General features: G+C 45.4%; 1 protein-coding gene across 1 annotated transcript in view; it reads right to left on the reverse strand.

Moving 5' to 3' along the window:
* Positions 1-25,934, reverse strand: part of LOC124788641 (breast cancer anti-estrogen resistance protein 1) — a 544,001-nt gene that overhangs the window by 80,275 nt on the left and 437,792 nt on the right. The window contains exon 2 of the mRNA XM_047255910.1: positions 13,133-13,276. Within this exon, the coding sequence (XP_047111866.1) occupies positions 13,133-13,276 (144 nt within the window). The remainder of the gene's footprint in view (positions 1-13,132; positions 13,277-25,934) is intronic.

Below are 25,934 nucleotides of genomic sequence, written 5' to 3' on the forward strand. Positions count from 1 at the left end.
CAGCTGTTTATTTGTCCCATTACTGATCTACATCCTGGATGATGGTTAGTAACCAAAACCGGTAGATCACTAATGGGACAAATAAACAGCTGATGGTTAAAGTTCATTTTGTAAAATCCTGCGGCATTTTATAGAAAGAAGGGGAGTGCAGTCGCTCGTGAGACTGGTGGAGAGAGTTATGCCAGTTGCTTGAGTGGCTACTCAAGTAATACCAATAAGTACGCTGAACCGATGGCGTAAGAAGAATAAAGAAAGACTTGAAGTTAACTGTCCATCAATTATCGGAGGAGTGGCTCTTCTAGATTCACTAATCGCACTGTGTAGAATCAACACCATATGGAAGGAGTGCTATCATTTTCACTTCCTTGATAAGGTGATAGTGAATGCGTGGCTATTGTACAGAGGGGACTGTGACACTCTTGGTGTACCCAAAAATAAGCAGAGGCTATTTTCTCGGTTCAAAGGTTAGATGGCTGATGCCTTGTGCAAAATGAACATGGACGTAAGTGGGACGAACAAACGAAGACCTTCTTCAATTGTAGATAATAAATATGCAAATAAGAAGAAAATAGGTCATAGATCGAAGCCAATTCCCCACAATGTTGTTCGAAAGGACGACGCTGGACACTGGCCAATCATGTCTGAGAAGAAAGGTAGATGCAGGTTGCCAAATCGCAAAGGAAGTCCACCAATTAAGCGTAATGTAAATTTGTGCATTGAAAAGAAAAAGAGTTGTTTCCTGAACTTTCGTAAATAATATAAAGTATGAGGGTGAAAAATTTCAAATTCTTAAATATTTTCATTCGTGAGCAAAGTATAAATGTAATTACTCACAAGCCAACATTTAATTCAAGTATATCCTTAAATGCCTAATACAACAAATATGTAATGCTGCAACATATATAAACATGAATTAATGTATTTTTTTATCAATATATGCTTGTTGACTTCCTTAGGTAACAGAAATATAGCATTTAGAACTTGTCGCAGGTTCGAATCCTGCCTCGGGCAAGGATGTGTGTGATGTCCTTAGGTTAGTTAGGTTTAAGTAGTTCTAAGTTCTAGGGGACTGCTGACCTCAGATGTTAAGTCCCATAGTGCTCAGAGCCATTTGAACCATTTAGAATTGTTTGCCTATATTACGTCATAATTCTGTCCATAGTTAAGTGATAAGAAGTATTTTCTGGAGGTATTTGTCTGGAGCAGAACCTCGAAAGGAATAGAATCTGAACGATAAACAGTATAGACAATAAGAGAACGGAAACTTTTGAAACGTGGAGTTTCAGAAGAATGGTGACGGTTACATATGACCAGTGAATAGGTACGGAATCGGATTTCGGCCTTGCCTCATTGAATACACCGGTTCTCGTCAGATCACAGAACTTAAGCAAAGTTAGGTGCGACCAGTACATGGATGGGTAACTCTCAGATATGCTAAGTGTTGCTGTTCGTCAATTATTCAAAATGACAGTCGCAATCGCATTATTTATTTTGCCGCCAATCGGTTTCAACCCGCGATGGGGTCATCTTCAGGACAATTTACACCATTTGGTCGCTCGCTGGAGTCGTCACCTTGCCTGTGCATCGTTGGTAACTATGTTGGCTAAAAAAGAAAAAAAATTGCTGCTGTTCGTCTTCACGTTGTCTTTACGGCGTTGGGGCGGGCGGTTGGCGGCTTAATGTCCCTGACCACCAGTGTTTCCGCCGGTGTCTTGGATGAAAATTCCAAACCTTTCTGCAGTGCTGCAGTGTCTTATGAAGAGAGGGCATGTGACACCGTTGATTGTAATCCGTCCGTCGGATGGGGACGTTAAACTCGGCGGCCCCTTTCGCGCTTTTCGAGAGAAGCAGTCTATTGAAATACACTTCGCGAAGGAAAGGTGCTATTGTGCGCGAAGAACAGTAAAAAACCGTTCCAAATAGGCGCGTGAACCTACCTTTCGGTGTCTCCCACCCAACCACGTCGTGCGATTTTACCTTTTTTTATTTACTTACAGAAGTGCTCAGTTGATAAATGATTGTAGCAATGGATGGAAGTGTTGGTGTGAACACCGTAAAGGAAGACCAAGGCTTGACTACAGGAAGCAGTTTCGAAGGGTTGCAGATTGGATATTTATGCAGAGATGAAGAGGCTGGCACAGGATAGACTAGCGTGGGGAGCATCTGACCAGTCTTCGGACTGAAAACCACAACAACAACAAACAGGTCTGACTAGGCGTGACGACGCGACACGGTTGTAAATACTGGCAGGTTTCGTAACACAAAACATGTGCAGAACGCCTTTTATCCATTTCATCGCGGATTTCAGAGCCGTAAACACACATCTACTATACGTCCACTATCACGTAAGCAACATTCAGGACGATTTCCAGCAGGGTACGTGAAAATCACACATAGCGCCCGCACTTGCGTTCGGTGACTGACTACCTTTTCATATTCAAGTAAGACTATTAAAAGTGACACACGATCAAATTTCTTCGTTCTTCGTGACGTTCACATGCATTCAGCTGTTCCTATTCATGCCCGAAGATACTCTGACCATTATTCCAATCGAAACTTGATGGATAAACAGACTTCTCTAGGTGCCCCAGAATACAGGCTATTTACCTCAAGGGCTCTGAGCACTATGGGACTTAACTCCTGGGGTCATCAGTCCCCTAGAACTTAGAACTAATTAAACCTAACTAACCTAAGGACAGCACACACATCCATGCCCGAGGCACGATTCGAACCTGCGACTGCAGCTGTCGTGCGGTTCCAGACTGTAGAGCCTAGAACCGCTCGGCCACCTCAGCCGGCTTATTTACCTCAAGCTTTATCGTTAACAAACTGGTGTTTTCGTATATTCTCGATTTCTAAATATTGCTACAAGCTTAACTGAGCTTCACAAGCATGCGTGAACTAGCGCTTTCTCCATGCATACTAGACGGTGTGTAGAGTATTTTGCGCCAGCATTCGGCCTGTTCAAGCTGTCTGATACTGACTGATTTCTAACGCTACAAGCATACAAACATCCACGGTGCATGTGTACCGAAACGTGCAAACTTATACAAGCAAACAACACAACAAATATGAGGAATGTTTCGTACCGGCACTATGACGAGCGATGTGGATCGGACCAATCGCAAATTGCTGGAAAAGTTTATTCCAGTATATGAAAGCTACCATTGTTCCAGGAACATTAAATCGATGGCCTATCACAGTAAGGCTAAGAGGAATGTTGGGTACGCTATACTTTTAACAAAATAGAAAGCAGCTGATCCTTTCATCAACAAACATTTTGTTATTAACGAGTTAATTTTTGTCAGAACCAACTAAGGACGGAAGAGAGAAAAAGTACAGGGTTGCACAGAAAAACGGGAAAATTTGAAGTTTATGTTGGCAGCCCTTCAGCGACAGCAGAAATGAAGGAAAGACGAGAGCAGTAACGGACATTTCGTGACCGTGCAGTCGCCCCACGTGCAGCTCTACAGCTTCACGGCGAGAGCTTCGGCATTGCTTCCACTATGACGTCTGAACATTAATGTCAACATGATAGAGACGTTTCTGGTTCGAAATCTCCACATTTCCAAATCTTGACATTCACCATGCTTGGTTTCAACAGCCGGCCAAAGTGGCCGTGCGGTTAAAGGCGCTGCAGTCTGGAACCGCAAACCGCTAAGGTCGCGGGTTCGAATCCTGCCTCGGGCATGGATGTTTGTGATGTCCTTAGGTTAGTTAGGTTTAACTAGTTCTAAGTTCTAGGGGACTAATGACCTCAGCAGTTGAGTCCCATAGTGCTCAGAGCCATTTGAACCATTTTTTTGGTTTCAACAGGATGGAGCCACCGCGAACACTGCCAGACAGTCTATGACGGCGGAAACAGTTTATTTGAGGATCGCGTAATTTCCAGGGACGCCAACATCCTTCGGCTGCTCCAGATTCCACACATTTCCTTCTGTGACTTGCCTCCAAAGGGACATATGACGAGGGTCGTGTACCGGACTAGACCAAGAACCCTAGCTTAGCTCAGCTCAAAACACAAATTGAAGAGGAAATCGCTAGTATTCCAAGTGATTCTGAATATTTATCGAGTATTCAGGCGGGTGGCGTCGTCCAGAAGGCAGGATGTTTCGGCAAGTCAACTTCTCGCGTTACTGATGGATCATCACCCCCCCCCCCCCCCCCCCAACAAACGTGCAAGACCCGCGTGCACAACACCACACAAAATGACGCCTCAGCAGTCGGGAGCTAGTTGTGTTCCCGAAGAAAATAAAACCCAACACCGATTAGATGCACGTAATAAGGGGGCGACTGATGATGGGGCTGCCAGTCCCATGATCGACTTGCAATAAAGAAATTAAAAAACCGTCCTTGCAGCCAGAAGCTAATTTATTCATAATTGCAAATCACGACACGGTTGCGTTCACGCCATCCACTAACAAGGGGAGGCCGCCAATTGTGAAATTCAGATTCGATTCATACTGCGCATAATAAAAGCTCATGGCCAGAGGTGTAATGTGGCAAAGCACCAAGATGCACTTATCAGCCGTTGTCGAGAAAATCGACAGTTAAAATAAACCGTTGCGGTGAAATACCCTCTACGGTTAATAGCTTTATACAGTGTCGTGGCGCAGCGGTAAGCGCTCGGGTTTGTCGGAAGGTCGCAGGATCGAATCTCGCGCCATGCAATTCAAATATATATATATATAAACTATTAATGAATTGCTTATGCATTTTGGTGAAGGCGGATCGCTCTGTAATTGTACCGCCTCCATTTTTCCGTTTGTTTAACAGGGTGTACCAAAGCTCTCACGTCCGCACTGATTTTCGACGATGTTACAAGTTGCGCTAGGGACCGCATCTACCTTCTTTCGAAGTTAGCAGGCAACTACGCTTTTATGCGGCGGCTCGTTTCGGCCCATTCAACATCTGTCCTTCAAGTGAAACGAGCGAGTAACGGAGCTTATATTTCATACCTGCCACAGCAAATTTGTGTTCGTGGGGTCTCTATTCTAATTCGAACGTTTGACTTACGCTATACGTATTCGTTTCGGAATATCGTTTCTACGTCTTCCGTTAACTATACGTGGTTATGAAGACAATTAATAACATTTGTGGAATACAACTTAATTTGCGGAAAACATAATGATGTTCGAAGTCGCCAGTTTTTCCACGACAAACGACCTTCAACAACTTATTATATGCATAATTGTTGCAACTGATTGCCGGGAATTATATATATATATATATATATATATATATATATATATATATGTGTGTGTGTGTGTGTGTGTGTGTGTGTGTGTGTGTGTAGACACATTTGAATAACAAAAAACAAATACTAAAAAAAAAAAAAAAAAATTGCATGGCGCGAGATTCGATCTGGCGACCTTCGGATTACGAACCCGAGCGCTTACCGCTGCGCCACGACGCTGTCGATAATTATTAATCGTTGAGAGTATTTCACCGCAACGGTTTATCTTAACTGTCGATTTTCTCGACAACGGCTGAGAAGTGCATCTTGGTGCTTTGCCACATTACACCTCTGGCCATGAGCTTTTATCATGCGCAGTATGAATTGAATCTGAATTTCACAATTGGCGGCCTCCCCTTGTAAGTTGGAAAATCAGAACCATAGAATTGGTCACATTAACACCTTGTATGCGATTTCCTTTACAGGGAACCCGCTTTCTCTAATACGTGATTGCCCCATTTCATATAACTTCATAGTACTGCCCCAGAATAGTTCTCTCAAGTAATGTGCTAGTGATGTTTATCGCTAGCGTTGTAATCTGATATTATCAGGCACTTTGTTTTTGCTGTTATGTTATCTCATATTTATCAGCATACTGATTACACCAGGTGGAAATTCTGTCCCAGTCTTTCTTCATTTTCTTCGATCATCAACGACGATACTTTCCTCTAAACAGCGGTGAAGAATCTGATAGTGCAGCTGACGCTGTCTGATAAATAGATTACGCGATAGAGAGTATTAGACGTTATATTACGTTTCTTTGGAACACACTCTATGTTACGTTAATTTCTGTAGAACAATGACCGTCCAGTATAGCGCACTGTGTGGTTGTTCTTCTTCTTCTTCTGTATCTTCTATAGGGCGGTAGTTGGTGGCCGTATGCTCTCCGTGACGCCGAGAATCCCCCCCCCCCCCCCCCCCTCCCGGGACGGAAAGCTTTGTACCCCGTTGTCTTCGTCTAGAGTAAATTTGTGTTCAAGTGTGGGAACGTTTTCTAAATGTTTGCGTAGCGTGTATCTGAGACGGGATATGGGTACCAGCCACATGTTTATTTAGATGGGTGTGGGAAACCTCCTAAAACCATACCCAGGCCGACCGGCTCAACAGCCCTCCTCATTAATCCCCGAGGCGGATACGACCTGTAGCAGGCTAGTCTCCCCGAATCCCCAAAGCGGTGTTTTAAGGCGCTCGACTATCCGGGACGGTCAGTACAGCGCACTGGGTTTTCTTAGATATTTATCGAGCGAGTCACATATTTGCTAAGTTCCTACGTGTGATTGTGTCTTAGTAGTCAACGACGTGGTACAGTGTCGAAAGCCTTTATGATAGTGACTATCTGTCACAAAGGCAGGCAAAAAATAAGAAACAAGAAAACGTTGGAAAATCTATTCTACTGTATTTCAAAATCACTGGACGATATATACGGGCCGGTAGCTGTGGCCGAGCGGTTCTAGGCGCTTCAGTCCGGAACCGCGCCGCTGCTACGGTTGCGGGTTCGAATCCTGCCTCGGGCATGGATGTGTGTGATGTCCTTAGGTTAGTTAGGTTTAAGTAATTCTAAGTCTGATGACCTCAGATGTTAAGTTCCATAGTGCTTAGAGACATTTGAACCATTTTGACATATACGGGTAGTACAAGAAGAGTGGCAAGTCATGCCCGTCGAATACCATTCGGACGCCGACTATGAAATTCTTCGTAGTACGTTTTCGTTTCTGCGAACGATAAATGACTCTACTAATAAAAATATTCTGTCGGAGCGAAATGACACTAGCTTTTCCCTTTAAGGATAAGGCGCTCCTTCTGTTTTAGATGACCTATCGACCAGTGATGATTTAAACCTGTGTCTAGCTGCGGAGGACTGCATAGGAGTTTGCACGTTCAGCATCTGTTCAGAGGGATCTGCGGACCAGATGCAGAGCGCCGGCTCGCCAGCGGTCTCAGAGTTCGCGGCGTTTTTTGCGCTGTCCCTGGTCGCTGCCCCAGCCGTCGACCCCCTGCAGCCGGATATGGCCTGCGGCCGGATACACAGCTGCTGCTTACTGCTTGGGCTTTGCTGTGGCTCCTAGGCCCATCTCCCAGATTTCGTAGTGTTCGTCATAATCTTTTGTGATTGTTCAGTCACATACTCATGACTATATAATTAGCCTTTTGGCAGCCAACGTCAGGATAAAGGCCTCTTCTTTCCTTTCCCCTACTTCAGGCTCTTCATCAACACGTTTCTATGTTGATCGTTCACGTCTCTAATTCTAACCACCTCCCATCACGTCACCGTCTCAGTATCTTCGTATGTCTTGCAATTAGCATAGTGCTTCCTTATACATTGATCGTCTATTCGCCGCTATACACTGCCCAGCCAGAACATTATAACCACCTACATCATAGGCAGTGTGTCCATCTTTGGCACGGAAAAGAGAAGCGATGCGTCGTCACATGGAAGCAATGAGGCATTGCTACGTCGCTGGAGGGTGTTGGCACCACATCTGCACAAACAAGTCACCTAGTTCCCGTAAACTCCGGGGAGGAGGTCGATGAGCTGTGACGCCACGTTCAATCACATCCCAGACGTGTTCCATCGGATTCAGATCTGGCGAGTTGGGCGGACCAGCACATCAACTGGAACTCGCCCCCATCTTCCTCTAACCACTCCACCACACTCCTGGCCTTGTCAAAAGGCGCCTTATCTCGCTGAAAAATGCAACTGTCGTCGGGAACCACGATCGTTATGACCGGATGTCTGAAACCAGTGCACGATACTCCTTGGCGTCATTGTGCCTTGAACGAGCTCCACTGGAACCCGGATGCCGAAATGAATATTCCGCAGAGCATAATGGAGTGGCTGCCAGCTTGTCTCTGTCCTGCAGTAAATGTGTCCGGAGCTGTTTCCATGGAAGACGACGGACTCGCGCCCTCCCATCGGCACGATGAAGAACTTATCGGGATTCATAAGACCATACAACGCTCTGCCACTGCACCAACGTCCAATGCCTATGGTCACATGCCCGTTTCAGTCGTAGTTGCTCAAGTCGTGGTGTAACAATGGCACTTGCATGGGTCGTCGGCTGTGGAGGCCTATCGTTAGGAGTGTTCTGTGTACTGTGCCCAGCATTAAAGTCTGCTGGTAGTTCCACCACCGCTCGCCACCTGTCTTGTTTTAGCAGTCTGCCCAGCCTACGACGTCCGTCTCTGTAAAGAGGGATGGCCACCCAAACCCAGAACGTCTGGAAGCTGTTTCACCTTGGTTTCACCGAGTGTTGAAGACACTCAGTGCAGCACTCCTCGAACACCCGACAAATCGTACAGTTTCCGAAATGCTCGTGCCGAACCTCCGGGCCATTACAATCTGTCCTCGGTCAAACTCAGATAGATGTGCGCCTTCCCCATTTTACACACGGACAGCACGCTCACTGGTACTACATGCACGGTGCGCTGCCATCGCCTGGATGGTTTTATACCGACAGAAGGTCGGTGGTCATAATGTTCTGGCTGATCAGTGAATGTGGATCGTTTATACTTTCTAATCCTAACCATCTCCCATCAAGTCATCGTCTCGGTATCTTCGCATCTCTTGGTAATCTATTTGCCGCTATAAGTCTTACGCAGGATCATGTGGGAGAAAATTCATCAAACACCTGCCTACGTGCGCTTCGACAAAGAAAACAACGTCAAGAGCACTGGAGCAGCATCGATTACACGCTTACGACGAATACCGCGAGCGATTAATAGGGAAAATGCTTTTACACTAAAAGTTCTGTTCTGCCTGACAGAAAAATATATGAAGCATCCAGAAGACACGGGCAGATGCCCATGTAGCTTCGTATAAGCACACGTCATCGTATGCTTAGAAAACAATCAGAATTGCAATTCTCTGTGAAAGTTAGTGTTACCGTGCATAGAAGGGGATATAAGAGCCATGAACTGCGTCAGATGATGTGTGATCATGCAGAATGACACGGAGAACCCGTGTATACGTGTCGGACAGTGTTATCAGCACGTGACAGAGTTTGAAAAGGGTTATCACTGTAGGTCTCCATTTCGCCGTGTGGTCGAATCGTGCAACATCCAGATTTTTGAAGCATTCAGAAGTCACAGTGGCCTGACGTTGGATTGCATGGTAACGTTAAGGCAGGTATACTTGACGTCGAGGTACTGGTCGACGACGTCTGACCACCACAAGACAGGACCGCCGTATTGTGCAGCAAGAACAGCCCAACCCCAAACATACGCACCTCTCACCCGAGAACAAGTGAAGGATTGACTGCAGCTTTCTCTCTCATCCCACACCATCAGTTGGAGACTACCAGAAGCCAGACTGGGGAATTGCTGCCCCATGCGTAGACTGTAGTTAACACCGCGACACATACGGCTGCGTTTTGTGTAATGTCATGACCAGGAAACATGGACTGCTAAAGAATGATGTCGCATTGTGTTCAGCGATGAATCGCGGTTCTGCATCACTCTGGATGACCATCATAGGCGACTGCGGAGGCGACCTGGGAAGATGAGCTATTCTTCTTACAAGGGAACCTCCCCATCGCACCCCCCTCAGATTTAGTTATAAGTTGGCACAGTGGATAGGCCTTGAAAAACTGAACACAGATCAATTGAGAAAACAGGAAGAAGTTGTGTGGAACTGTAAAAAAATAAGCAAAATATACAAACTGAGTAGTTCATGGGAAGATAGGCAACATCAAGGACACTAAGGGCTCAGGAGCGCCGTGGTCTCGTGGTAACGTGGGCAGCTGCAGAACGAGAAGTCCTTGGTTCAAATCTTCCATCGAATGAAAAGTTAATTTTTTTATTTTCAGTGTATGTGACAAACTCTTGTGTTTTATCACTTTTTTGGGAGTGATTATAACATCCACAAGAAAACCTAAATCGGGCAAGGTAGAAGAATCTTTTTACCCATTCGCCAAGTGTACAAGTTAGGTGGATCGACAACATATTCCTGTCATGTGACGCACATGCCGTTACCAGTGTCGTATAGAATATATCAGATGTGTTTTCCTGTGGAGCAATCGGTTGACCTATGTTTTCGGTTCCCATTGGAGAGGCACGTCCTTTCGTCTACTAATCGCACGGTTTTGCGATGCGGTCGCAAAACACAGACACTAAACTTATTACAGTGAACAGAGACGTCAATGAACGAACGGACAGATAACTATCCAAAAGTAAAGAAAGTAAAATTCTCACTAGAGGGAAGACTTGAACCAAGGACCTCTCGTTCTGTAGCTGCTCACGCTACCACGAGACCACCGCGCTCTTGAGCTCACATTGTCCATGACGTTGCCTATGTGGCCCATGGACTACTCAGTTCGTATATTTTGCTTATTTTTTCACAGTTCCACACAACTTCTTCCTGTTTCCTCGACTGATCTGTGTTCAGTTTATCAAGGCCTATCCACTGTGCCAACTTATAACTAAATCTGAGGGGGGTGCGATGGGGAGGTTCCCTTGTTAGGAGAGGCACAGCGGTGTGACTACTGGCGTCAAAGTATTGGGATCCAAGGCGTGTGACTTCAGGTCAGGTTTGGTAGTGACTGACGGAACGCTCGTGGCACAAAGGAACGTCAAGAACATCCTGCGTCCTCATGTGTTACCTCTCATGTGGCAATATCGTGGTGCATTTTTCAACAGGACAACGCTCTTCCGTACGTGACACGTGTCTGTATGAGCTGTCTGAGTGATGTTGAAGATCTGAGGTGCGCAGCAAGGTCCCCAGATCCGTCTCCGATAGAAGATGTACCAGCTCAGGTGTCAACTCCGTATCAGTGTCAGTATCCTGGACACCAACGGCACTTACTACGGTTGTGGAGCAGGTTGGCTCAGTAGAGGACACAATATCTTTACGAGACCCTCCCCAACCGAATCAGTGTATTAATCCAGACCAGACTGGGTGCAACGTCATAGTGATAACTAGGCTCATACTGGCAACTTCTTCGTAATTTTGACACGACTTTGTAATCACTGAAATAACTCCACATACCCTATCAAAAAGTGATGTTTGATTTAGTTTGCATCTCCTCTTCCGTATGCTTCACTTTTTTTGTCAGGAGGTGTACGTTGCAATGTCTGCGCTGACACAATTGCTAAGAGCTTGATACTCTGTTTACGTCAATACAAAATCAATATTTGTTTTCTTCCATTAGCTCCTTAGCTCACTGTACTTAGCTTACGATTTACCACCCTCCTTATAATTACGACCCTAAAGGTTTGAACCGTATATACTCAGATGGAGTGCGAGATTCGTAATACTCGCTGGCAACGGTATGCGTTGACTCACGATTGTCTTATGATTTAAACATATTGTGCAGACAGATATCAGCGAATATATAATGTAAGAAACTCATAACACGAATGCTGAATTTCATGCAATTTACCTGCCAGCCGGTTTCAATCCAGGACCAAGTTCACGGTAGTCAAATACGCAATTATACTGTAACGGATGTGTGTATAGCGTGTTATCCTGTCTGTGTTGTATAATGCTCATGAAAGAAGGGCGAGGGTGAAACCCAGTACAGGTTTACTTACTCCTATCGAACAGCACCAAGGGGCCACTTGATTCAACTTCCGCCACCCGACGGACGGATCGCCACAACAGTATTCCAGGGTGACAATTATTGAACTATATGGGAAAAAAAATTGGTTACAAGCTACGGCGTGCACACACTTTATTGAACATCATAGGGTCGCTACAGATGTTCAGATTTAGGTTATATCATGTTCGATATGGCTGTCATCATTGGTGATGGCCGACTGGACTGGCCGAGCGGTTCTAGGCGCTTCAGTTTGGAACCGCGCGACCGCTACGGTCGCAGGTTCGAATCCTGCCTCGGGCATGGATGTGTGTGATGTCCTTAGGTTAGTGAGGTTTAAGTAGTTCTAAGTTCTAGGGGACTTATGACCTCAGATGTTAAGTCCCGTAGTGCTCAGAGCCATTTGAACCATTGGTGATGATGTAGCAGGCGAATAGCGAAATTCGGCATGACCCGCTGAATCGTCGGAACATCGATGCTGTCGATGACGTGCTGAATGACTGTTTTCAGCTCAGCAGTAGTTTTGGGGCTATTACTGTAAACTTTGTCTCTAACATAGCCCCACAAAAGGGAGTCGCAAGTGTTCAGATCCGGAGAATATGGCGGCCAATCGAGGCCCATGACAGTGGCCTCTGTGTAACCCAGAGTCAGATTGCGGTCCCCTAAGTGCTACCCCAGGATATCAAACAGTCTCCTGCTTCGGTGGGGTCGAGAGCTCCGTCCTGCATGAACCACATCTTGTCGAAATCAGGGTCACTTTGGGCAATGAAAATGAAATTGCCTTCCAAAACCTTCACGTACAGTTCGGTAGTCAACGTACCATGAAGGAATATCGCATCGCTTATTCCGTGACTGGACATTGCACACCACACAGACACCCGTTGAAGGTGAAGAGACTTCTCGATCGCGAAATGCGGATGCTCAGTCCCCGAAATGCGTCAGTTTTGCTTATTGACGAACCCAACGAAATGAAAGGGAGCTTCGTCGCTAAACCAAACCATACAGCGCATACTATTTCCCAACATGCCCTGCGGCCAACCGTGTAGTTTTAACGTCCTAACGCAAACCGTTCAGAAGTTATAACGATTTTATTTCGTACTCAATAATTGTCACCCTGTACATGCTTTTACTCTAGGAGACACTACTAAGAGGTCTGAAATTTAATCCAAAGCATTGGCGCAAAGTTTGGCGTTCAGGAAGTCCTACCCTTGTTGGCCAAATATTGGTGGTGAAAATTTTTCGAACCACAACGGTTAGAATCAGCTTCCTCCGAGTCGAGCGCCACCTGTCATTCGTGTGTTATCGATTACGGATACGAATTGGAGAGGGCAAGGTTTACCGCGACGGGAAGGGCGCGACTCACCTGCCGTCCGCGAAGCGAGCAGAGCCACCAGCCCTGGATGCCGGCCGTGTTTTGCTCGAGTACGGTGAGAAGGTCGCCGCGCCGGAATGCCAGCTCGTCCGGCGACTCTGCGATGTTGTCGTACAGCGCGCGCGCCACGCAGTTCTGCAACAAACACACACGCGGCGGCGTCACTGAACAGTCCCGCGAGCCACAGCAACACACTCAACACACTCATCGAAACATAAAATTCACACTTGAAAAAGAAAATCAAATAAATTTTCTTGACATTACAATAAAAAAAGAAAATGGCAAACATACATTTAACATCTTTAGAAAACCAACAGCCACAGACACAATAACACATTCCACATCCAACCACCCGCACAGCCAGCAGCTTGCAACATTAAGACATATGTTACATGGATTAAACAGAATCCCACTCAAAAAGAGAAACTATGAACAAGAAATAAGTACAATCATACAAATAGCTAGGAACAATGGGTATGACACACATGTAGTACTAAGGCTCAATCAAAAAATAAAAACACAAATACAAAAGAAACACAACATTTCCAGAATACAAGAGAACTCACAAGCTGAAAAATTACAAACACATTCAGCAAACACACGCAATGACAACACCACACAGAAAAGAACCAGATGGTACACCATGACCTACACACATAAACTAAAACACAGAGTTGCAAACATCCTAAAGAGACAGGGCTTCCAAATACCATATAAGTCTGGGCAATCCCTCCAATTACACCTAAGCCAACCAGTTACCAAGAGGGACAAATTCCAACAATCAGGAATATATAAAATTGAATGTCAAAGTTGTGATGCAGTATACGTAAGCATGATATGCAGGAATTCTAAAACACGATACAAAGAACATATCAGATGTTGGAAGTACGAAACAAACCATTCCACATTTGCAGAACATTTAAAACACCATAACCATCATCCTACAAACATGGAACAAGAAATGAAAATAATGAGAATAAGCAACCATGACAAACATCTTATACAAACGCAAGAAAACTTCCACATCCAGAAAGCGATAGCTGAAAGCAAAGATGTGATAAATGAACAAACAAACACACATCAGCACAGGCTCCCTACTAACTTAATAAAGGAAATGATAAGATAAAACAAAAAAAACTCTTTCCCCTTCACCTTCTGGACACACACAGACACACACACACACACACACACACACACACACACACACACACACACGAACAGATCACAAAAAAATGGTTCAAATGGCTCTGAGCACTATGGGACTCAACTGCTGCGGTCATTAGTCCCCTAGAACTTAGAACTAGTTAAACTTAACTAACCTAAGGACATCACAAACATCCATGCCCGAGGCAGGATTCGAACCTGCGACCGTAGCGGTCTTGCGGTTCCAGACTGCAGCGCCTTTAACCGCACGGCCACTTCGGCCGGCTGAACAGATCACAGATACTTCAGTAATTACACTGGAAAGATTGGCAATAACATTCGATCTTTGGCAAAAACATTTGATAGTCGGCAACAGAAACCAAAACATTGCATTGAAACAAGCGTTCAGTTCATAGTGCTGTGGAATGTGGGGAAAAAAACCGCAAATTGGCATTCATAAGAAGAAGAACAACACCAAAATTGTAACAGGAGCGTAATATGTAGGAAATTGTCCACGCAACCTGTAAGTACAGTTCAAAACATTACTACTTAATGGGAAATACCAACCACCAGAACTGTTTATAACCTATTGGTACAGTGACCAAAATATAAATGAAATAGCAAACATATGTACATATTCCATGCCACTGATGATGCCTTGCAGAAAATAAAGGCGAAACGCGTATGGCACTAAAATTGTGTTTTATTCAGTTGCTGTCAGACGGTCCATAAGCAAAAATTATCAGTATACCGTAACACTCCGGTTAGTTCAAAAAGTTTCGAGACTGCATTAACAAAACATAGATAAAAATTAAGACGGTGGTTTTAATACTTCAGATGTTCTACTTGAGTAGAAGGCACAGAACGATCGTGTGAAACTGTCAGGAAACTTGACAAATTGGCAGTTGGCTTCTGTCTCTGGTTCTTCAGCCGACATTTTTTTGTTCATTTTTCTGTCGTATTACCAGCGCCAGTGGCTGGAATTGTCAAAGTTTCACCCTTCAGTACTGGTGGTGGACTTGAGTCGAGTTCGCGGTCGCAACTTATGTACGACTGTGCCCCAACGTCCAAGAATTTTCCGTGGTCGTTACCGCTGCGGTTCTCCCATCCTACATGTTTGTGTATTTCTACAGCCGCCCCGAACAAGCAGGTGTACAGCTTTTGCTCTACAACAAGATTTTCCGTGTCGGCGAATGACAATAGCTTCAGCTTTAAAGAACAAAGCCTCAAGGTGAGCGTACTGGATTCCCGTGCTGTCGCGAACGACCGCTGCAGGTAGCAAGAGGAGAACCGCAGCGGTAATGACCACAGAAAAGCCCCTGGACATTGACGCGCCAGGTACATAAAATTTGAGGCCGCAAAACTCGACTCAAATCCACCACCAGCTATGGAGACTAAAGCTCTGACAATACCAACCACTCGTGCTGGCGAAACGTCAGAAAGATCGTCAAACAAACGAAACTATATGGTTTCAGAGACAAGTCTCCAACATCTACGATGAATATATGCAGACTGAAGCGATGAATGAAAATTTGTACCAATGGAACACGGGTCTCCAGCTGACTGGTTGGAGGATGGAAGCGTGGTAGTGTAGTCCGTGCAGTTGTTCAAAGCCCCAGTGTCAGAGTGGCGAAATGGTTGGCACACCTGCCTAGCGAGCAGGAGACCCGGATTCAAACGCCAGCATTGGTACAAATTTTCATTAGGTTCTTCAGTCTGCATATATACATAATAGATGTTGGAGACCTGAAAACGTCTCCGGAACCTTAGAGTTTGATTTGATTAAAATCACATCTGCCTGGGTTTCAAGCACGATACCCGTTTGGTTCGATGCTGAAGTACCTTTCGAATACAGCTGGAGAGCTTCTGCGATGTTGTTCGAGTTTAAAGGGTATACCGAAGAAATTTGGGCTGAGGAGGAAGACATACTACCGTACTTCGTCCAATTCTACAATTAAAAATTCCGTCAGAAAAGTTCTTCTTTGGGGTGCTGTTCAACTTGCACATCACATTGGTCTGAGTGTCAGGACGTCACAGCGTTAAGCCTTCACGTAAATTTTTGCACTTTGTTATTCTGTGGAAGATTCGTATTGATAACACCAAGTCTCGCCATGCGTGAGATGGTTTTCTTTTCTTTCTTCCCAGAAAAGAACTGTTCGCGGCTTGCATTTCAACAACATAGCAGTAGACATCCACGCGTAGTTGCTTTTTTTTCCGGGAGTCAAAGGGTGCGAGACAAACTTTCCACAGACTTTTCTCTTCCTCAGAGTATTCTGGATAATTTCTTGAATATTTAATTCAGAGATGTTGCTCCTCTGCGATTTGTGACACAACATTTATACACTATGGCTACACATCCACTACTTGACACTGCCTGCTTACGACTGTGCAGGCGCACATCTTTTGCCTACGCTGTCACTTCAACCTGCCACCGTAAATACTACTCTAACATCGCTTATATGAAAGAAATAAAATCAGTCTCTGAACTTTTGGGACAGACTGTGTACATTAGCCTACTGAATGTGTTGTTTTCCATCTCTTAGTCTAATCAATTCACACACATTTATTACAGCTAGTAACAATGTGTCTGTTATTTTTAACATTTGTTTGCGACGCCTTTCGAGCCACTGGTGCTCACTGTCAACCATCAAAAGGTAGGTCTAAAGAAAATTCTTTGTTACTGTTAAAGTTAACAAAATGTCACGAACTACATTAATCTCTTGATTCTTTTTCAGCTGCGGAGGTCGTCGTTGCTGTCCTGGCTTTTGTACCTCCCTGTCTTGAAATACGAAGGCTATGCTGAAAATAACAGCGATGCTGTGCCTGCACGCACGGACAACCAACATCGCTGTTACAGTATTCAACGGCAGCCAGCTCACAATGTAGGCCACTAATGGCATCGTGTATACGATTGGAGTTCACTCTCTCAGCGTCAGTTAAGGCCTGAAGTGGTGTACTGAGTCACTGAAACAGGTTGCAATATAATAAACAACATCAAAATGACAGCTTCCCGTCTTGCACTTTATTGCGTTAGCGAACGGCCGAATTCCAACAAACCATCAATCAGAGGGATGGACATACAAAAACTTAATCACAATGTGTTTAGCCTGTTGTGTCAGTATACAATACAGATCGTAATAAATGCAGAACTGTCCTCTTACAGGTGTAGTTCAATATTTCGACCGCCATGCTCACGGCAGAATGTATAGCGACGCACTGTCGACTGTCTTACACGCTCAAGTTCTGTGACGCGGTTGCCATCGCTGCGGGAGTAGCTTAAGATAGCGTCGTTGCGCCCCTATTCCATTGACGTCAGCGAAGCCATGCACGAGGTGTATACAGGGAATTGTTCAGCAGTAAACTTAAGCATACTACTGTTATCACTGTTGAAGCAAAACTAACACTATTGATGAAACAAACGAGTGACAGAACGCAACCTTCAGGGCGAAAAATACAGTGGGCATTATTGTTGTCAACAGCAAGTACCGCGATGAAAAGGACAAGTTTTTTCCAAAGAAGACACACGACGCACATCATCGGAGTATTCTCTATTGTGCAGATTTTTCAATGCTATACAGGTACAAAGCCGCGCGGGATTAGCCGAGCGGTCTTAGGCGCTGCAGTCATGGACTGTGCGGCTGGTCCCGGCGGAGGTTCGAGTCCTCCCTCGGGCATGGGTGTGTGCGTTTGTCCTTAGAATAATTTAGGTTAAGTAGTGTTTAAGCTTAGGGACTGATGACCTAATCAGTTAAGTCTCATAACATTTCACACATTATTACCCGTATACAGGTACAAAATGGAGAGGGAATGGGGTGTAAGAAATCAAACGGAGCGCAGTTACTGCAATTATACTCCAGCCTGAATAGCCGAAATGCAGTTACAGGCCACCGGAGACCACTTTGTGTTCGTGTTCTACAGTTTTGACATGGGCACGTATGACTCTAGTTGGTTTTGCGCCCTAAAACAAAAGAAAAACGAAGACCACCGATCCCCTATACGAAATACTTCGATAATTTCAATGTACAGCTTCCGAAATTTTGTCGATTGATTTGGGTTCGTCCCGCTTACGACTTTCCTTACCACTACGTGAATATTTTGGAGTGGTGATATGCGGTGACTTAATTGTCTGTTTGTCCATAGGCTGCTGAGATATAAATTCAGTCCTCATTTCGTTTTGTGCTACACCCGTTTTAACGTCCCGTTTCACTACTCACTATTTTTACGTGACCTTTGTAGTTCGTTAGTACGTTGCAATACCAGCATAACGTAACGAAAGTTGGGTATTTACAAAATCGTTAACTGATCTGTACATGTTTGTTCCATGCACTGTGAGCCCAAAGTGTATTACAACTACAAAAATCCTAGTACGTAATTTCAGCACAACAGCTGTTGTTCACATGGCATCCTCTTTTATACAAGGTGTCCCACAAGGAATGGTCAATATTGAGCTATATGACAGAAACGATCATTCGAAGAAGAAGAAAAAAAAAACATGGTTACATCTACATCTACATGGATACTCTGCAAATCACATTTAAGTGCCTGGCAGAGGGTTCATCGAACCACCTTCACAATTCTCTATTAATCCAATCTCGTATAGCGCGCGGAAAGAATGAACACCTATATCTTTCCGTACGAGTTCTGATTTACGTTATTTTATCGTGGTGATCGTTCCTCTCTATGTAGGTCGGTGTCAACAAAATATTTTCGCATTCGGAGGAGAAAGTTGGTGATTGGAATTTCGTTAGAAGATTCCGTCGCAACGAAAAACGCCTTTCTTTTAATGATTTCCAGCCCAAATCCTGTACCATTTCTGTGATACTCTCTCCCATATTTCGCGACAGTACAAAACGGGCTGCCTATCTTTGAACTTTTTCGATGTACTCCATCAGTCCTATCTGGTAAGGATCTCTCACCGCGCAGCAGTATTCTAAAAGAGGACGGGCAAGCGTAGAGTAGGCAGTCTCCTTAGTAGACCTGTTACATTTTCTAAGTGTCCTGCCAATAAAACGCAGTCTTTGGTTAGCCTTCCCCACAACATTTTCTATGCGTTCCTTCCAATTTAAGTTATTCATAATTGTAATACCTAGGTATTTAGTTGCATTTACGGCTTTTAGATTAGACTGATTTATCTTGTAACCGAAGTTTAACGAGTTCCTTGTAGCACTCATGTGGATGACCTCACACTTTTCGTTATTTAGGGTCAACTGCCACTTTTCGCACTATTCAGATATCTTTTCTAAATCGTTTTGCAGTTTGTTTCGATCTTCTGATGACTTTATTAGTCGATAAACGACAGCGTCATCTGCAAACAACCGAAGACGGCTGCTCAGATTGTCTCCCAGATCGTTAATATAGATAAGGAACAGTAAACATGGACTCTAAAATGCATACCTGAAGAGCTACGAGCACTTGTTCAGCAGAAGAGACGTGTGTCACAGATGAACAAGTGGTTATGGGTCTTAAGGTATGCTTTTAAAGTCATCTTTAAAAGACGTTTTTTTACTTCGAATGATCGTTCTGTCACATCCTTGGGAACTGACCATTCCTCCTGGGCCATCCTGTCTATAATCAAATCCTACTTGTCATTTTTCTGGAAAAGTGACCAAATTTTTCAGTGTATCTTACGCAAGCCGGTCTCGTAAACTGACATTTGGCCGAGAGAGCTGTGTGCTGACCACATGCCCCTCCATATCCACATCCACTGACACCTGTGGATGACTCGGCGGCCGGTCGCAACCGTTGGGCCTTCATGGCCTGTTCGGGCGGAGTTTAATTTAGTTTTTATCTTAAGCAAGCTATTGTACACACCAGAACAAAAGCATTACAGTAGGTAACTTGCCCTTTTGTAATACGTCACTGCATAATCACACAGAATGTCGCACAAGCACGAACTAATGAAGAATTTTTATGAGATTATAATATAATCTGTGGCTGCAACATCTTCACAGCAGCTAATGTTTATTACTGCCCATTTTGTGATTGTACGAAATTGTTTTATTCTCAAGTAATGCACTTTACATTTTGCGAAGTCCATATATATATATATATATATATATATATATATATATATATATATATATATATATATATATATACACTGCAGATTCGAGCCGGCCGCGGTGGTCTAGCGCTCAGTCCGGAACCGCGCGACTGCTACGGTCGCAGGTTCGAATCCTACCTCGGGCATGGATGTGTGTGATGTCCTTAGGTTAGTTAGGTTTAAGTACACTCCTGGAAATGGAAAAAAGAACACATTGACACCGGTGTCTCAGACCCACCATACTTGCTCCGGACACTGCGAGAGGGCTGTACAAGCAATGATCACACGCACGGCACAGCGGACACACCAGGAACCGCGGTGTTGGCCGTCGAATGGCGCTAGCTGCGCAGCATTTGTGCACCGCCGCCGTCAGTGTCAGCCAGTTTGCCGTGGCATACGGAGCTCCATCGCAGTCTTTAACACTGGTAGCATGCCGCGACAGCGTGGACGTGAACCGTATGTGCAGTTGACGGACTTTGAGCGAGGGCGTATAGTGGGCATGCGGGAGGCCGGGTGGACGTACCGCCGAATTGCTCAACACGTGGGGCGTGAGGTCTCCACAGTACATCGATGTTGTCGCCAGTGGTCGGCGGAAGGTGCACGTGTCCGTCGACCTGGGACCGGGCCGCAGCGACGCACGGATGCACGCCAAGACCGTAGGATCCTACGCAGTGCCGTAGGGGACCGCACCGCCACTTCCCAGCAAATTAGGGACACTGTTGCTCCTGGGGTATCGGCGAGGACCATTCGCAACCGTCTCCATGAAGCTGGGCTACGGTCCCGCACACCGTTAGGCCGTCTTCCGCTCACGCCCCAACATCGTGCAGCCCGCCTCCAGTGGTGTCGCGACAGGCGTGAATGGAGGGACGAATGGAGACGTGTCGTCTTCAGCGATGAGAGTCGCTTCTGCCTTGGTGCCAATGATGGTCGTATGCGTGTTTGGCGCCGTGCAGGTGAGCGCCACAATCAGGACTGCATACGACCGAGGCACACAGGGCCAACACCCGGCATCATGGTGTGGGGAGCGATCTCCTACACTGGCCGTACACCACTGGTGATCGTCGAGGGGACACTGAATAGTGCACGGTACATCCAAACCGTCATCGAACCCATCGTTCTACCATTCCTAGACCGGCAAGAGAACTTGCTGTTCCAACAGGACAATGCACGTCCGCATGTATCCCGTGCCACCCAACGTGCTCTAGAAGGTGTAAGTCAACTACCCTGGCCAGCAAAATCTCCGGATCTGTCCCCCATTGAGCATGTTTGGGACTGCATGAAGCGTCGTCTCACGCGGTCTGCACGTCCAGCACGAACGCTGGTCCAACTGAGGCGCCAGGTGGAAATGGCATGGCAAGCCGTTCCACAGGACTACATCCAGCATCTCTACGATCGTCTCCATGGGAGAATAGCAGCCTGCATTGCTGCGAAAGGTGGATATACACTGTACTAGTGCCGACATTGTGCATGCTCTGTTGCCTGTGTCTATGTGCCTGTGGTTCTGTCAGTGTGATCATGTGATGTATCTGACCCCAGGAATGTGTCAATAAAGTTTCCCCTTCCTGGGACAATGAATTCACGGTGTTCTTATTTCAATTTCCAGGAGTGTAGTTCTAAGTTCTAGGGGGCTGATGACCACAGATGTTAAGTCCCATAGTGCTCAGAGCCATTTGAACCATTTGCAGATTCGAGAATCGTCCAATATCCTGGAGCTATCCGGACGATTCAAACTACGGAAGAAAACCTTTTAATTTAAGATCTTCTACACGCAGACACCAAAATGAGGCGGTTCTCTGTCTTGCTGCTGGAAAACATCATTGTGTAATATTTCAGCCTAAATTACCTATGCTCTCAGATACACACGCTGAGAAATATATGAGTGGTGGATTACGCAGAAGAATATTTTCACCGAGGTACAGTAGTTAGAAAGAAATCGCATAAGCGCAAAGTAATCCACGAGCATAATTGTGGAAGTCGCCGAATTCCGCGGAAACACGCACAGTGTCAGAGCTGTAAATTTAGGGTGCCGCGTTATCTGTGTGCAATTACTGTGCGAACCCCGGAGCGGAGAAGCGGCGACAGGGCAAACAAGTGACGCGAGCGCAGATAAGCTCGGACGGCGGCGTGGGGTGGCGCGGTGACAGCGCGCGTGGCGTGGCGTTGGCGGCTGACGTACGCCGGTGTTCCCAGGAACCGCCAGATAAGCGCAGGGACCACCCGCTAGCTGCCCGCCCACGCGTCTGACAGCGGCCCGCAAGCGAAACGGTATTCGCTGCGTGAAGCTGCCAACATTCCTACAGGGAGTGCGATTGCTGGAAAAATTCTACCTGCCCGGCCCCTCTCACTGGATCGGGAGCGAAGTGTTACCTACAACTTGTACAGAAAGAAGACTCCAGTTTTAAGATTTGAAGGACAAGAAAGGGAGGAAATACAGTGGTGTGACTGAGGACGAAAGCAACTTTCACAAGGCGCTATGCTCAGCAACGCGCTCCCATGCTGGCCACAAGGTTGTTCAGATGTTATTGCTGTACGGCGTTCCATTCCTTCACCACCTCGATTTACAACTGCTCGATGGTTGTTGGTGCCTGTGTAATACATCTAACCATCCCATAGTGCTCGATGGGATATTCGACAATGCTGGACGTATTCTCACATGGCGAGACATGGGAACACGTAATGCATCCAGGAACATTGTCGAACACGATCGTTTTGGTGGTCCAGGGATTATTGTTTGGAAAGACATAAAGCTGCATGGGCGTACTGACCTCCAAATGTTTTAAAAAGGACACTTACACGATGAACGTTATTGTAACACTGTACTCCTTCCCAATGTGCGTCTTTTCACGTGTGCATTGGGCCCTTACTTCATCTTTATGGATGACAATGCGCGACCCCACGGAATAGAGCAGGTGGAGGAATTCCTGGAACGAAAGGATATTCAGCCAATGGACTGCCTGCCCGCTCGCCGCTCGCCCCCCCCCCTCCCCCTCCCCTCGCTTAAATCCCATTCGAGCAAGTGTGGGATGCATTGGGGAGACATACTGCAACCACGTCCACATGCCCCAATAGTTGTCAACCGCGCTGTTGAAGGAATGGAATGCCCACCAAAGGAACTCCTTATCAAGCTTGTGGCCAGCATGGGTGTACGTAGCAGAGCGTACACGGCCGTCTGTGACGAAGAAACGCCATATTAAGGACTATGTCCTGTCGTTTGTAATGTCCAGGGAACCACCAAGAATAACGGTGACTTCGGTGCAATTTTTGCCTTTGAATAAAAGCTTCTTTTTGTTCGTTTCATTGTGTTTTTCTTCCAGCTACCTTCTGTAACATATCATGGCAGGTTCCTTCTGCGTATGGTCCACGTTTCATCGAGCTATGATACTTCGCGTTATACATCACAAGAAAGTTACTTTCGTCTTTAACTTCTGCACACCAGTGCATTTAAGGATGACGTAAGGCAGGACTTTAGCAGCTCACTACATTATTCAGCCTGTGCAGGGAGCAAGCAGCAACGGAAGTCAAGGAGAAATTTGGAAACCGAATGAAGGTTCATGTATAAGACTTACATCAATTCAATGGAATGGTTACTGTCTGGGAAAGTTGTTATATGATGAAAATCAACAAAAGTGAAATAACGGTAGGGAGTGTAGTCGAAGTACATTGCATGGTGATGAAGGTATCTGATTAGGAAATGCCGGCCGCGGTGGCCGAGCGGTTCTAGGCGCTTCAGTTCGGAGTCGCACGACTGCTACGGTCGCAGGTTCGAATCCTGCCTCGAGCATGGATATGTGTGATGTCCTTAGGTTAGTTAGGTTTAAGTAGTTTTAAGTTCTAGGGGACTGATGACCTCTGATGTTAGGTCCCATAGTGCTCAGAGCAATTTGAATTTGATTAGGAAATAAGACTCTAAAAGCATTAGAAGAGTTTTGTTAATCGGGCAGCAAATTAACTGACGATGGCAACAGCAAGAAAAGCTTTCCTGAAAAAGAGAAACGTGTTAACAGCGAATATAAACATAAATGGCAGTTCATCTTTTCTGAAGGTATTTGCCTGGAGTGTAGCCTTGCACATACGTGGAACGTGGATAATAAACAGTTCACAGAAGAAGAGAAGAGATGAGAAGCTTTGAAAATATCGTGCTACAGAAGAATGTTCGAAAGTACTGCGGTGGGTAGATTGGATAACTGATGAAGAGAAAATGAATCGCACTGGAGAGAAAAGAACATAATCAGAATAATGGATGGGTTGATAGGACTCGTCTTGAGGTATCAAGAAATTATTAATTTTGTAATGGTGGGATATAGGCGGAGGGGGTTCAAACTGGTTCAAATGGCTCTGAGCACTATGGGACTCAACTGCTGTGGTCATAAGTCCCCTAGAACTTAGAACTACTTAAACCTAACTAACCTAAGGACAGCACACAACACCCAGCCATCACGAGGCAGAGAAAATCCCTGACCCCGCCGGGAATCGAACCCGGGAACCCGGGCGTGGGAAGCGAGAACGCTACCGCACGACCACGAGATGCGGGCTAGGCGGAGGGGGGGGGGAGGCAAGTAGTAAACGGGGACCAAAGCCCTAGTACAGAAAGCAGGTTGAAATGGATGCTGGTTCAGCGGTTATGGAGGAGTCAAGAGGATTGATCAGTATAGACTACTATAGAGAGCTGCATTAATCCCGTTTTGGAATTGAAGGCAACAACATGACAACACATAATTCCGCTTGGGTGGACCACCGGTTTTAAGAGACCAACACGAAATACGTTACTAGGATCCTGAATAAGCATCTCACTGTGTAATGTGAACGTTCAGCCAATGCCCGATTCTCTCAAAAAACAACTGAATTAAAAGTTGAAATTCCACAAAATAGACAACTGTTCTAGCTTGTAATTGTCAATAATGACTTATTTTAAAACTTTACATTAGTTACAAGCAAATGTACGTAAATGATGAAAACATACATTTCTTATCACTCCTGATATACGAAGGTGGAATGAAACAAAAAGTTACTATATTCTTCATTACTTTCAGAAACACATCAGTAGTTCGGGAGTGCGATGTTTGGTGACGGCTCAAATGTTCTTTGCCAGAGAGTAAAGTGAAACATATTTTAACCCACGTACAAATAAACACTCTGCAATAAAAGACGCGGACATAACTGGACATTTACAAGTGTACCTCAGAAGAAACCGATCGTCTTCCTGGCTTACGATGCTGCAGTTGACCACACTGTAACTGAAAGACGTATAAGCGAGCTGGACTATAATTCTTTAAAAAAAAAAAAAAAAAAAAGCTTTTGCACTACGCACTACTTGCATATATACGAAAGTGGGTGGGGGAGTGGGGTGGGGGGACGAAAACAGTAAACAAGTTCAAGCGAATGTACGTTGCATAGATGTTCGCCACTGATGGGATCGTGAATACAATTGAAATTCACCCCGTCAGCGTCAGATAAGGCCTGAAGATGGTGTAAAGAGTCACCGAAATAGGTCGCAATATAATAAAGTAACATCAAAACGACGACTACAGGTGCTTCATTTTTTTACGTACTTTTCGCATATGTGAAACCATGCACCTCTTCTCGGTCCTATCATGGTAAACGTCGCGA

This window comes from Schistocerca piceifrons, chromosome 3, assembly GCF_021461385.2.
Source record: "Schistocerca piceifrons isolate TAMUIC-IGC-003096 chromosome 3, iqSchPice1.1, whole genome shotgun sequence".
In the NCBI taxonomy this organism is placed as follows: Eukaryota; Metazoa; Arthropoda; class Insecta; order Orthoptera; family Acrididae; genus Schistocerca; species Schistocerca piceifrons.